The sequence below is a fragment of the Typopeltis vanoorti genome, chromosome 1 (genome assembly GCF_054136105.1).
Source record: "Typopeltis vanoorti isolate ZY-2024b chromosome 1, IOZ_Tvanoo_1.0, whole genome shotgun sequence".
NCBI lineage: Eukaryota > Metazoa > Arthropoda > Arachnida > Uropygi > Thelyphonidae > Typopeltis > Typopeltis vanoorti.
The window spans coordinates 14,223,299-14,237,111 of NC_143549.1; the positions used below are offsets into that span (position 1 = coordinate 14,223,299).

The 13,813-nt window shown below is 36.6% G+C and overlaps 1 protein-coding gene across 3 annotated transcripts in view; it reads left to right on the forward strand.

Annotated features, from left to right (window-relative positions):
• The window catches only part of LOC150109799 (transmembrane protein 170A), a 140,190-nt gene that overhangs the window by 112,346 nt on the left and 14,031 nt on the right, over positions 1–13,813 (forward strand). For all 3 annotated transcript variants that reach the window (XM_090412352.1, XM_090412270.1, XM_090412426.1), the window contains one exon: positions 12,208–12,378. In XM_090412352.1, coding sequence (XP_090268478.1) covers positions 12,208–12,378 — 171 coding nt within the window. The remainder of the gene's footprint in view (positions 1–12,207; positions 12,379–13,813) is intronic.

Genomic DNA, 13,813 nt, shown 5'->3' on the forward strand with positions numbered 1-13,813 from the left:
TGCTGCTTAAAAACTTCGATTGTACTAAAAATATTTTCAAATTGTTCTGTGAAATCTCTTTGGGCTTGTCAGCAATTAAATTTTTATCATATTCTTCAGGATCTTCCCACTGTGCATCTAAATTTAGCAGGTCGGAATCACTCAGTTTCTCAGAATGAGATTTAATTAACTTAGATTCATTTGAAAAGCCTCTAAAATCATTTGCACAATGTGAAGTATGTGCTTCCAAACAGCTCGCAAATTGCTAGCAGTAATTTCATTCGACTTTGCCACTTTATAACATGGCTGAGATTTCTCTTATTTGGCAAGAAAAGTCTTGGGAGGTATTTGCTTCCAAAAAAAGGCTGGTTTCATTGACATTAATTATTTGTTGGTCACAATAGTCCCTTTTTCCACAATTTTTGTCAAAATCTCTGGATAATTTGTGGCCACCTCGTTATCTGTACTTGCATCTTCGCCTGTGATTAGAACATTATGTAGGCTATTTCTCTTTTTTGAAATGCTCATCCCCCCCCCCTTCCCCATAACTAGCATGGAATTCTTCTTTTCTGTCATCAATAACTTTTTCTTTCAAGGTTGCAAAAAGACTTAATGCTTTTGATTTACTAAGGTTAGTGCTTAGCAGGATCCGTTTTTGGTTACATTCTTCGATCCATGTAGAAAGAGAAATAAAATATTCAATCAATTCAATATAATTCAATGATTATAATATTTTGATTTTGAGTGCATGCATAATGAACTTGAAGCAGCCTTACCTTTCTCTTTGTATTCAGAAGCCTTGCTTAAAATTGCTCTTATAGTTGGTTCATCCATTTTTGTGTTTTTGTCCTTTCTTTGCTCTGGACTCACCTTGTTCATTTTTCTTTATTATTTCAAGTTTTTCTTCCAATAAGATTACTTTTTGAACCATTTTTTTCACACTTCTTTTCCATTTTCACACTTTTTTCCTGACTAATTCTTTTACTCATGATGAAAGGTTGGGAAAATACCTTAAAATAAAAATAAAAAAGTAAGGAAAACAATTGCAAGACTATTAAATGATTTCAGGAAATTACAATGTATACTAAATATTAATTAAAAGAAAACTAAATACTTCCTATATTTTGGCAACGTTTCATTGCCATCTTCATGAGAACATAAAACTAGGATAAGTTCACGTAGGCACTAACAATGAGCAAATGAGGCTGAAGAGAGTAACTAGCGTTGTTTTTAGAGACCTAAAGGTGTCCCCTTGTGGGCTAAATTGGGTTGTGTTAGCTGTTGAGCTGATGTCCTCATGATGCGAGCTCCCCAGTTTTGGGCAGTCTCATGCACCCAAATTTGTTGAGGTTTGGGAAGTTTTTTAGAGCTGAAGCTGATTCCATGAACAATCTTTCGTATTTATATTTGCTGAGTCCTTTGCAGCTGTAATCTATCCTACTATAGCCAAACAGGCAATACAGGTAATATCAGGATATCCGAACACAAAGACTACATCCAGTTTCACCAGTATAGTCATTCTGGACTTGTTGACCGTGTTCTACCTGCACGATGGAAGAAAGCCACTTTACTACATACACCGCAGCAAATATAAATACGAAGGATTGTTCATGGAATCAGCCTCAGATTTAAAAAACTTCCCAAACCTCAACAAATTTGGGTACATGAGACTGCCCCAAATTTGGGAAGATTGCATCATGAGAATATCAGCCACAGCCAAGACAATCCAATTTAGCCCACTAGAGGGGTACCTTTAGGATTCTAGGATTAGTTACTCTCTTTGGCCTCATTTGCTCATTGTTAGTGTCTGCGTGCATTTATCATAGTTGTTCCCATGAAGATGGCAGAGTAACATTGCTGAAATATAAGAAGTATTAATTAAAGTTTTCTTTTAATTAATATTTAGTATACGTTGTAATTTCCTGAAATAATTTAAGTCATGTGTTACCAATGTATAAGCTTATCAACAAGAAAAACAATTGCAAAGGAGGCATGAGATATGATCATCAAAATGCTATGTAATTAGTGGGATCTGTTTTTCATCCTGGGTATAGAAAAAAATGTCGCACTAATCAGAGGCGCATTAATCGAAGGATTGCTGTACTTTACAATGTTCATTATATACAAATTAGAAAAAACTTTAATTAATGTTTCCAATATTTAGGAAAAATCAAGTTGCCATCATCAGGGAACAGTGAACACGTTAATGCATTCATTTGGGCACTGCATAGAATAAGTATGACTGAATCAGAACAAAGCCAAGTTTAAAGTCCTAAGTAGTGTATACCAGTGGACTGCAATAGATGGATGTTCTTAACTGTTGACTCAAGTTCTAAGAATGTATGCATCCCAGATTTGAGCTAGATGTTCAAAGTTTTACCACTTGGTTATACTATAAATTAAAGATGCCAAAAGAAGTTATATTCTTGATTTCATCCTTTATTCAAGTGTAAACAGAGTTTGCACATGAAGTCACTTCACGACTGGGCTACTTGTATATAGAGGCTAATGACTTCACGTCGGTTGCCTTAGTATCCCATAATGCAATGCACATATTCTTACAGACATGTATAATGCTTTGCATTATGGGAAGAGTCACTACCCGGACCAGTTTTGACCTTCATTGAGGTCTCATCAGTGGGAGCTAGACCCATAAGTGATACTAAGGTTTAAGTAATGCAGGTTATATTTCCATATAGAAGTAGCCAAAAGGTGTCACAGTCATATTTGAAATATTAATTAAAAGTTTCTTCTAATTAATAATATATAGTGTGCAGTATGTTTAGGTAGTGACCTTTCTCATAATATGGAAATATGACTTCTGCATTACTTCAATCCTTAGTATCACTTCTGGGTCTGGCTCCCACTAATGAGACCTCAATAAAGATCAAAACCAGTCTAGTAGTGGCCCTTCCCATAATGCAAAGCTATCTGTAAGGATAGGCATTGCATTATGGGAAACTATGGCAGTTGATGTGAAGTCATTAGCCTCTATATACAAGTAGCCGAGTCGTGTCTATATACGACTGGGCTACTTGTATATAGAGGCTAATGACTTCACGTCGGTTGCCTTAGTATCCCATAATGCAATGCACATATTCTTACAGACATGTATAATGCTTTGCATTATGGGAAGAGTCACTACCCGGACCAGTTTTGACCTTTATTGAGGTCTCATCAGTGGGAGCTAGACCCATAAGTGATACTAAGGTTTAAGTAATGCAGGTTATATTTCCATATAGAAGTAGCCAAAAGGTGTCACAGTCATATTTGAAATATTAATTAAAAGTTTCTTCTAATTAATAATATATAGTGTGCAGTATGTTTGGGTAGTGACCTTTCTCATAATATGGAAATATGACTTCTGCATTACTTCAATCCTTAGTATCACTTCTGGGTCTGGCTCCCACTCATGAGACCTCAATAAAGATCAAAACCAGTCTAGTAGTGGCCCTTCCCATAATGCAAAGCTATCTGTAAGGATAGGCATTGCATTATGGGAAACTATGGCAGTTGATGTGAAGTCATTAGCCTCTATATACAAGTAGCCGAGTCGTGAAGTGACTTCACATGCAAATTTTGTTTGCTTACACATGGATAAAGGATAAAACCAAGTATATAACTTCTTGGCATCTTTAATTTACAGATATGAGGTAGAAAAAGGTGGCCTTTTTCCATTGTATCTTGTGGTGGCTGTTCAAGATATGGTCAGTAAGTCCTGAATGTCCATTGTGGTGGAACCAGATGTAATCTTTGTGTTCAGCAATTTTGATGTTGTCTGTAAGGCTGTAGCAGGACACCTGGCAGATCTAGGGACTGTGGCTGGTCTTTGTAAGAGCAGATAACAACTTTTGTGTGATCTATAGTTACACAGTTATATCTACTTACGATTTTTGCTGGTTTTTCAGATATTTGTCATATATTTAAAAATATAATAGATCTGGTGTAGCATCTGTTATTCTGGATGGAGAGGGATTTTGAAGTTTAATATTTTTTTGGATTGGTATTAATTGTAGCCATTGGATAAAAAAATTATGTGTATTCAGGTTCAGTGGTGAGAGACATATTTCAAATATTAAAAAGTTTCTTCTAATTATTATATAGTGTGCATTGCAACTTTCTTAAGTAATGTTATTATGAATTAGTAATAATATAACCTTTTCATATAGAACTATTTTAATATCCTCTGAACCTCATTATGGTACATATCAGAAATTTGATAATGATGATTTTGCTTTATACTTTGTAAAATTATGCTTTACAAACAGGTTGAAGGAACTGCAATGGGGTCTTTTATTTTTCTTGGATTTGGCTGACTTTGGAAAAACATTTTGAATGACATATTCTTATATCTTTTCTCATAATCTCTTTATAGGAGAAAGCACATTAAGATGAAGAAGGATATAAACTTATTGTAGTTTTTTTTTTTGTTTTAAACTGGTATGGGATTGACTGAGCTAGTTAGTTTGTAAGTAAATGTTGTATTTTTTGTTTGTTTGTTTGTTTAAATATGATATTGTTGGCATGGCACCTGTGCATAGATGAACAATGGCAGTAAAGACCACGTTGTTTGGCAATTTGAATTTACAAGATTTTATTCAGTACAGTGTGTGTGAAATGTGTTCATTGAGAAAATTAAAGAATATGTGGAAGGAAATTGAAACTGGAGAGAGAGAGAGAGAGAGAGAGAGTGTGTATTTAGTGTTTCCAAAGTGAGTATCTTTTGTAAATTACTGGTAATTTTTGCTTGAAATAATGGAGAAGATGATGCTATTTGGGTGAATGACTTTGCACAAGGAAACTGCTCTCGAGGCTAGAAGTAGCAATAGCAAGTAGGAGATGCTTGGTAAGTCATACCCATTTTCAGTTTTTTCCTGAAAACTTTAGTTTCTGAAAATCCCCGCATATATCTTGCACCCCGATTTTTTAGCTTTAATTTTTGGGGAAAAAAAGTTTGAGTTATATTCGAGTAAATTCAGTAAGGATATATCAATCAGTAAATTTGTAAGGATATATCATCCTGACAGATATGACACACTGATGTTGGAACAAAGGTGAATGAATTGCAGGTTCTTAGGATATGGGAATTTCAATGTAAATACAGCTATGGGATTAGATTGGATATCAGTTAGAGTTTTGTGAGAATGTGCAAGGGAACTGATAATGCCTGTAACTGGGCTCTTTAATTTAAGTCTCAGCTCTAGTAGAGTTCCAAAGGAGTAGAAAGAGAACAAACAAAATAATTCCCTTGCATAAAGGAGGTTCTAAGACTGCAGTAGCAAATTATGGACCAATCAGTATCTCAGGGTTGATGGTAAAAGTACTGGAAAAATTGGTCAAAAAGAGAATTCGAGAATGGGCAGATAGGAATATGATACTCTGTGGGAGGCAACATGGCTTTGTGAAAGGGCGATAATGCCTTAGTAATTTACTAAATTTTTATGATAGAGTAATAGCTGTGTTGGATAAAGGAAATGGCTACACGATGATTCTGTTGGATTTTGCAAAGGCATTTGAGAGAATACAGCATGGAACTCTGTTACACAAATTAGAACAAAAGGGGATAGACATGACGCTGGTTAAGTGGATAAGAAGGTGGCTGCTGGACAGATATCAAAAAGTGGTATATGGCAGGGCAGAATTGAGGCAAAAACAGGTGACTAGTGAATTGCTGCAAGGTTCAGTGCTGGGACCATTATCGTTTAATTTGCACTTAAATCATATAGGAAATAACCTGAAAGGAAATATTCAGTTGTTTACTGATGAATCGGGTGCAAAATAGATATAATTAACTATATCTATAACTTTAACTATATTTATATCTTTTTAACTATATCAGTCTATATAATGATATCTTACAGATATAGTTAATCAAGGCGATGTGGAGAGCTTACAGAATGATTTTAATAGGCTGTCAGTACAGGTGTCAGTTTAATGGGGAGAAATATAATGTTATGTTTGGGAAAAATAGATTACAAGCCATGTATCAGATTGATGGCACTGTACTCCAGGAAATAGATGAAGCTAGAGATTTGGGGGGGGGGGAGGTAGATAGAGTTGTTTAGAGGACATATTGTTAAGGTAGTCCATAAAATTACTTAGCTATTGAAGAACACATTAACAAGCAGAGATAGAAAGTTGTTATTCCTCTTTATAAGGCCTTGATACTTCCACATCTGGATTACTATGCTCAAGTCTGGTTCGCTGGGTTTCTTGGCAAAGAAGAAGCAGTGAAGAGGATTCAGAGACTGACCAAGATGGTGAGTCATCTGTGCAATGTTCCCTACAAGGATAGATTGAGGCTGTGTGGATTGCAGAAGTTGGTTGATATGAGAAAAAGATGAATATGATAGAAACATTTAAACAATAAACCACAGTAGTGACAGTTCCTGGGTTACGAACGAGATATCTTTAAGTTGGATTTGTATGTAACTCAGATCCCTGATGAACAGTGCATATGCAGTAATAATAATAATGCTATAGTGGCTCGTATGTGGCAATAATAATGTAGTGTAATACTGTAATAATAATACCCCTGTATTGTAATAATAAGGTACAGAAACTATTGTGCTCTTTCTTTTAATTCAAAACATAAAAACAAACTCATACAAAAAGTTTAGTTAGGAGATAGGAGAAATTTCAAAAAAGAATATTAAAGGTTGCATCAATGTCTTGCTTACTGGAAGGGGCATTTCTGAGGCAAGAAGGTAGGCTAATATTAATCGGAAGATGATGCTGGAGAATCAGGATTTGGTTCTGTTTTTGGAGGAGTGGAGCTTACCACTGAATTCGGTTTCTTGAAAAAAAGGTATCTAGGGTTTGCATGGCCATTTTCTTTTTTTTCATCATAAATGGCTTTGTAGCAGCTGATGTTCTCACTAACTGTTCTAAGTTTGAGGAACTAAATGTTCTTCAAACTTAGCAAATCATGCTTCAATGAGATGAAAGGTTTCAGCTAATTCTTTTGTCATAAAAATTTCTTGGCTCTGGATCTTCTGATTCTTTGTGTTCTTGTGCTTCTATCAGCTGCTTCTCTATCTTCATAAGGTCTTCATTGTGAATGGGACTCTAGTAAGCCATTGACATCATTTTCATTCATGTTCAATTGCAGTGCATTGCCACTATCCACCAAAGCTTTTCTGGATTCGGCAATGTCTTCTGTGAAGCCATGAAAATCATCACAAAATTGAGGGCACAGTTTGTTCACACCGCCTTTAATTGTTGATTGCTTCACTTCCTCCCAAGAATCAGCAATGTTTTTGATGGTATCATGGATGTTATAATTTCAGAACTCTCTCAAGGTCATCACATCATCTTCTGTAGCCCTGACTGCTTGTGGAAACATATGCCATAAGTAATAAGCCTTAAATGCAGAAATGAATCCCTGGTGTATTGGTTGTAGTAACAATGTAGAATGTCGGGTGGTAAAAACATGACCTTTACATTAGGGTGAAGGTCATCTAAAGATGTTGGATTTCCAGGAGCATTGTCCAGCACAAGCAGAATTTTAAAGGGAATTTTCTTTTATAAACAAATAACGTTTCACATCAGCAATAAAACAGTTCAAGAACCAATCTATAAACATGGCAAGTGTGACTCAGGTCCTTAAATTTGACTTCCAAATAACAGGAGAAGTTGCTTTAATAATGCAGAAAAGTGTGGGTTTGTTTACATGCACAAATGAAACTAGTTCCCAAATTATTAATTATCATTATCGGGAAGAATTGTGAGCCCATTCATAAGTACGGAATGCCTTGAGTCGGGTCATCCTTAACCCGGGGACAGCCTGTAATTAACTTTAATGAAATGAAACTACAGATCTTTCTTATCTATGTTAGAGGTTAGGTTATGTTCAGTTAGATATTCTTATCTTAATGTGACCATCAAAAATAGTTTTTAGTAATATTATTTATTCATATTAATTTCTAGCTAGAGGCAACAGTTTTTAAGTGGTAAACCACTGAATGTTGTATGTATACTTTGTATGCCAATTTCTTTGATTTGCTTGTTTCTATGCACCAATGATGTACTGTTATTTTCAGTATGAAATATCTGTTACTTTCATTTCATTAAAGTTAATTACTGTGGTTATCGCGTAATTTATTGTTTATAGTCATGCTACAAGTATCTTTAAAGATTAGAATTGCGTCCTGAGGCAAACAATTAAATATTGACCCTGATGTTTATAAGACAAAAATGTAAGAAAATCTCAAATTGCTAGTTTGTTTTTATTACAAGTGAAACATTAATGCAAAATGATTACATAATAATATTAATTAAATGTTTGCTTTGTGTGGATATCGCACAATAAAACTGTTTATAAGCTCTTCTAAATTTAAATTAAACTATGTGCGCCTCTATCGATATACTCGTAGTTGTAGACCAACCAATCTTTCTTGGGTCATTGCTGTTCGCAAATAATTTTTAATCAGTCTAAGCTTGGGAAAACTTCTTTCTGCACTTGCTACGCTAACAGGAATTGTTAATGTAGTGACGCCACCTATCACAATATAACTGAACGAGCGCCCTAATTAAGCCACTCCAAGAGGCAGACTGCCTCTATGCTGCACCCTGTCAACGGTTCTGCTGAGAGGGCAACCTTGCTTGACTCTTTTTTAAATTTTTACTGGGTCTGACAGGAACCCATTAACTAGGATTCGGGTGGTTGAATTGGCATAGGCTGCTTTGATAATGGACAGCAGTTTTTTATCTACACCAATTTGCTGGAGGATGTGGAATAGAAATGGATGCTGGAAATTATCAAATGCTTGAGTAAGATCTACTGATAGCACTGCCATCGACTGCTTTTTCATACTAACTGAGTGGATTAGATCACGTAGCAGAAATAGATTAAATTCTACTGCTCAACCTGGTACTCCCATACACCTGTGTGCTTTTAATTATGTATCTCATTCCCACTTGAGCCTGTTATTGATAATGCAGAAAAATATCGTGTAGTCAGTATTAGATAGAGAAATAGGTCTCCAGCTGCTGATTAAGGTGGGATCTCTATTAGGTTTAGGAATGAGGACAGTATGGCTTGCTACAAATTCACTTGGTATGTGTCCTGATGAGAGAAAGGAATTAAATAGTGGAACTAGAATGGAAAGAATAAAATCCCAGGCGATTTTCTTGTCTGGCATTCTTTATAGGCTGTGGTAACTTCAGATGCTGTAATGGGTCTGTCAAGCCCATCTTGGATATGAACAGGAAAGTCATTAATGTTCCATGAATTATAATTTCCAACAGTACTATTGTCTTCAAACAGATTTTTGTAGTGTTTTTGAAAGGATTCAGGGATGTCTTGAATGGTGGAGATGTCTTCTCCATCAACGCAGATTTTAGTGATAGTCCTTTCTTTGTGAAATTTGTGAATTGTCTGTTGAAGAATGCAGCTGAAGGGATATCTGCTAAGTGCTGCTGTATTCTTATCTTAAAATTTCTTTCTTCTATTTGTTTCTGCCTTTCCTTTCCAGCTCTATCTCTATGTTAATGTTTCTAATGATGTTGCTACATTCTATATCATTGCATTGGTTTCTTATGAACCAGCTTCTCTCTTTATACATGTCTTTCAACTTTTTCCTTTTGAGGAAAGCCTGTTCCTTTCCCCATTCCATCATATTCTGCTTTACTGCTACTTTGAATTTTAACCACATATCCCAATTCCAGGTAACATTATTCTAATTTGAACAGCACATCTGGAATTTAGTTGAAAAGATTAACAGAAAATTTGGTGGAAGTTTCCATGATCCAGAAGAGATCTCTACTGTTTCTGTTAATGTGGGGATCATAATCCAGTTCTACTTAAGAACTGGATTATGATCTGGCATGTTGATGTCAAGATGTTTTATCTGAATTATCCTATTTATAAGGGAAGAAGAGACCTTTATTGAGGTCTCTTCAATGGGAGCCAGACCCAGAGGTGATACTAAGGTTGAAGCAATGCAGAAATCATATTTTCATATACGAGTTGCCAAAAGGTGAAACACTTTATTATTAAATTACTCTTGATTGGAGAAAAGTTGTTGGAAGTTTTTTCCACTTGGTTATGCTATAAATTAAAGATACCAAGAAATTATATACTTGGTTTAATCCATTATCCAAGTGTAAGCAAAGTTTGCACCCGAAGTATTTTCAGTACTGGGGCAACTGTGGTAAAGGTGGTATGACTTCACATCAAACCAAGTATATAATTTCTTGGTATCTTTAATTTATCACATAACCAAGTGAAAAAAACTTCCAACAACTTTTCTCTAATCCAGAGTAATTTAATAATAAGGTATGACACCTTTTGAAACTCGTATATGTAAATATGACTTCTGCATTACTTCAACCTTAGTATCACTTCTGGGTATGGCTCCCACTGAAAAGGCTACAATAAAGGTCGAAACTGGTCTGGGTAGTGACCCTTCCCTTAATGCTTTGCAAGCAAGTGATGTGAAGTCATACCACCTTTATCACAAGTTGCCCCAGTATTGAAAATACTTCAGGCGAAAACTTTGTTTGCTTTCACTTGAATAATGGATTAAACCAAGTACATGAGCCATGAATACAGGGTGTCCCTGAATTCATGGCCCAAACATGAGGGGATGGTAATACACACACCGAAACCACCAATATTCGGCATAGAATATGCAGCCGCGAACGTAGCCCGGTGCCAATTTGGGGCCACAGACGGGGGGGGGGCACAGCTTAAAAGCACTGGATCGGCCAAACCCCAGCATTCTCAGCATCAACCAGACATGAGCTGGAGCAGTTTATGAATGCATAGAAAGCCGATATGCACCTGATGTACGGCATAGCCGAGAGTAATGGTAGAGAGGTGCAAAGACTATACCATGAGCGATATCCTATGCGCCGTGTGCCCAATCATAAAATGTTTGCGCGACTGCACTATCAGCTGTGTGAGGTAGGCACCATCCACATCAGCCAACATGATGCTGGGCGAACACAGATGGTCAGAACGGCAGCTATGAGCAAGGACATCTTGTGTATATGACAGATAACCCAGGTACAAGCACACAATCCGCTGCCCGGAGCCTGGGTGTGCATCGGAACAGTGTCTGGCGAGTGCTGCGTGAAGAAGGGCTATACCTCTATCACTTGCAGCTATTGATTATCCCTTGCACATGGATTTCGCCCAGTGGTTTCTGCAGGAAAGTGTTGTACAGCCCGATTTTTCCGCTCATGTGCTCTTTATGGATGAATCAACTTTCTCACATGAAGGCATAGTCAATGTGCATTTGTGGGCAGCCCAGAACCCCATGGTACACGTTGACAGTCGAACCAGCAACGGTTCGCCGTCAACGTCTGGGCAGGGATGGTGCATGACTACTTAATTGGACCCTACCTACTGCCGGAACTCCTCTATGGGTGAACGTACCATATTTTTCTGCAACAGGTTTTGCTGGAATTGCTTCAGGATGTTCAAGTCACCATCTGCTCCCGTATGTGATTCCAGTACGATGGGGCACCCACCCATTTCAGCATGGACGTGTGTCAGCATCTTAATGCCATATTTGGGAACCGGTGGATTGGGCGCAGTGGTCCCATCCCATGGCCCCAAGATTGCCCGATCTTTCTTGTCTCGATTTCTTTCTGTGGGGGACGTTTGAAGAGTGCCATGTATGAGACGCCTGCAGTCTGGCGAGGATCTGGTAGCCCGACTGTCCGTCACAGCTGGTGACGTGTGCGACAAGCCTGGTGTTTACGAGCAGGTACGCCAATCACTACTCCGCTGTTGTGCTGCATGTATCAAATGCTAAACGTGGGTAGACGTTTGAGCATTTGTTGTAATGATCTCCAATAAATGTCACTCTGGAAACCTGTGTCTGTCCTTCATTTCCGACTCCTCACTGCGTTTGTAGCTGCATATTTTATGACGAATATTGGTGGTTTCGGTGTGTACTGCCATCCCCTCATGTTTGGGCCATGAATTCAGGGACACCGTATATAATTTCTTGGTATCTTTAATTTATAGCATAACCAAGGGGGAGGGGAAAAAACTTCCAACAGAATTTAGATCCACTGCATGCATGTTTGGGTGGTGGTGGTGGGGGGGGGGGGGGCATGAATCTGCTTAGCCAACTAGACCAGTCAGTGATTTATTTAATATGTTCCTTGTCAGAAAAGATGTGTTCAATAATTGATACATTATTGACACATTTATTTACAGGTAATTTGAAACTATTCATAAAATTAAATTACTTTAATTTATCCTTATTTCAGAAATGTGGTATCAAGTATTCTTGTGGGCTCTTTTCTCATCTCTTTTTGTTCATCTGATTGCTGCCACTATAGCATTTGGCATGTTAAGAAAGCATAAATTAGGTCGGTTTACTTCTCTCCTAATCTTAATATTTGGAGTATTGTCACCACTAACTGGAGGTGTTGTTACAAGTAAGTTTAGCCAACAATTATTATTTTTTTTTTGGTTTACTATCTCTTGTTTATTTTATCAGATGTTCATAATTTCTGTTGTTTAAATTTCGAAATACCAAAAATGTTCTGCATCACCATTCAAAGGATAGTTTGTACAGTTGACTTTTACTGCAGTAATAGACAGGCTTAAGCATCGAACATTATTGATGACTTATTTTTACAGTATTACAACACCAAACCAACCAAATTATTAAGAAAAATAAGAAAAAAAAAAAAGATGTTTATACCATAACTGTAATTCTTCTTTTTTACTTTAGAAGGCACCAAATTAAGACTTGAGATCCTTTGTCCGTTACAATTTGAATTGTTTCACTTACTCATTGTTGCATGTTAACTGTAACATGTAATGTGCTCTGAAGATGCTGATTTGAAATTCAGCAAAATACAAGTCAGTTAATAAACATCTTTTTTATAATTTAGTTGGTTTGGTGTTATAATACCATTAAAATAAGTTATGGATCATACTACAGCAAACACTATTATAACAAACTGTTGATTAGTCTTGCAGAAGCTGCCATAAACAAAATGTTTTTCTAAAGTAATTAATTATAGCAACCTGTCCACTATAAACTATTTCTATGGTCACTGCAAGTTTGCTGCGGTGAGAATTCACTGTATAGAATTTCAAAAAACTAGCCTCACTAGATAATGTGTATATGCGTGTTGTTATTATTGACAGTTCCTTGAGTGTAGCATAGGCTGCCTCTTTCCGAACCAGCAATATTTATCGTAAAATCTTTGACATTCACAAAGCTAGCATTATGTTCTATTCACTTCCTGCTCTCCATGGAGAAAATATGCTTCTGAAGCTGCCTTGCTTACTCTATGCTTGTACGGCTTCCAGGGATGGTTTAATTTCTTTCTCTCGTTAAACTGAAGTCTGTTGTATCATTTATTCTGCTATTTACATTTTCTCAACCTTTTGTCATAAATAACATTTCAGATTGTTGATATTGCCTTATATATATTCTAGGCCCTTCTCGTGTGGTCTAATCAAGCTCTTATAAAAGAGAACACTACTGTGACTGTACCTATCATTGTTATCCTTATCAACAATGCTGTTTTTGACTTTTGCAAATATGCGCCCTTGATTTCATATCAAATCTTGCCTGCAGATTATTCATAGTTTAAATTTTCCCCACTATTGGTGTTGTACATTTCCACCAGTACGTTACAGCTTTATCCTTCCACGTTCTAATGTGCAATATTGCATGCATCATCATCATCAAATTCCTGCGATGTACCGTCAAGGGGTGTACAGAATATGATTTTGCTACATGGAAAACTTACATCATTATTAACTTCCTATAACAGTTTTCCTCCAAATCATTGTCAAGACTCCAACATTATCAGCTCTTATATTCTATCTTCTAAGGCACTTTTTACTGTATCA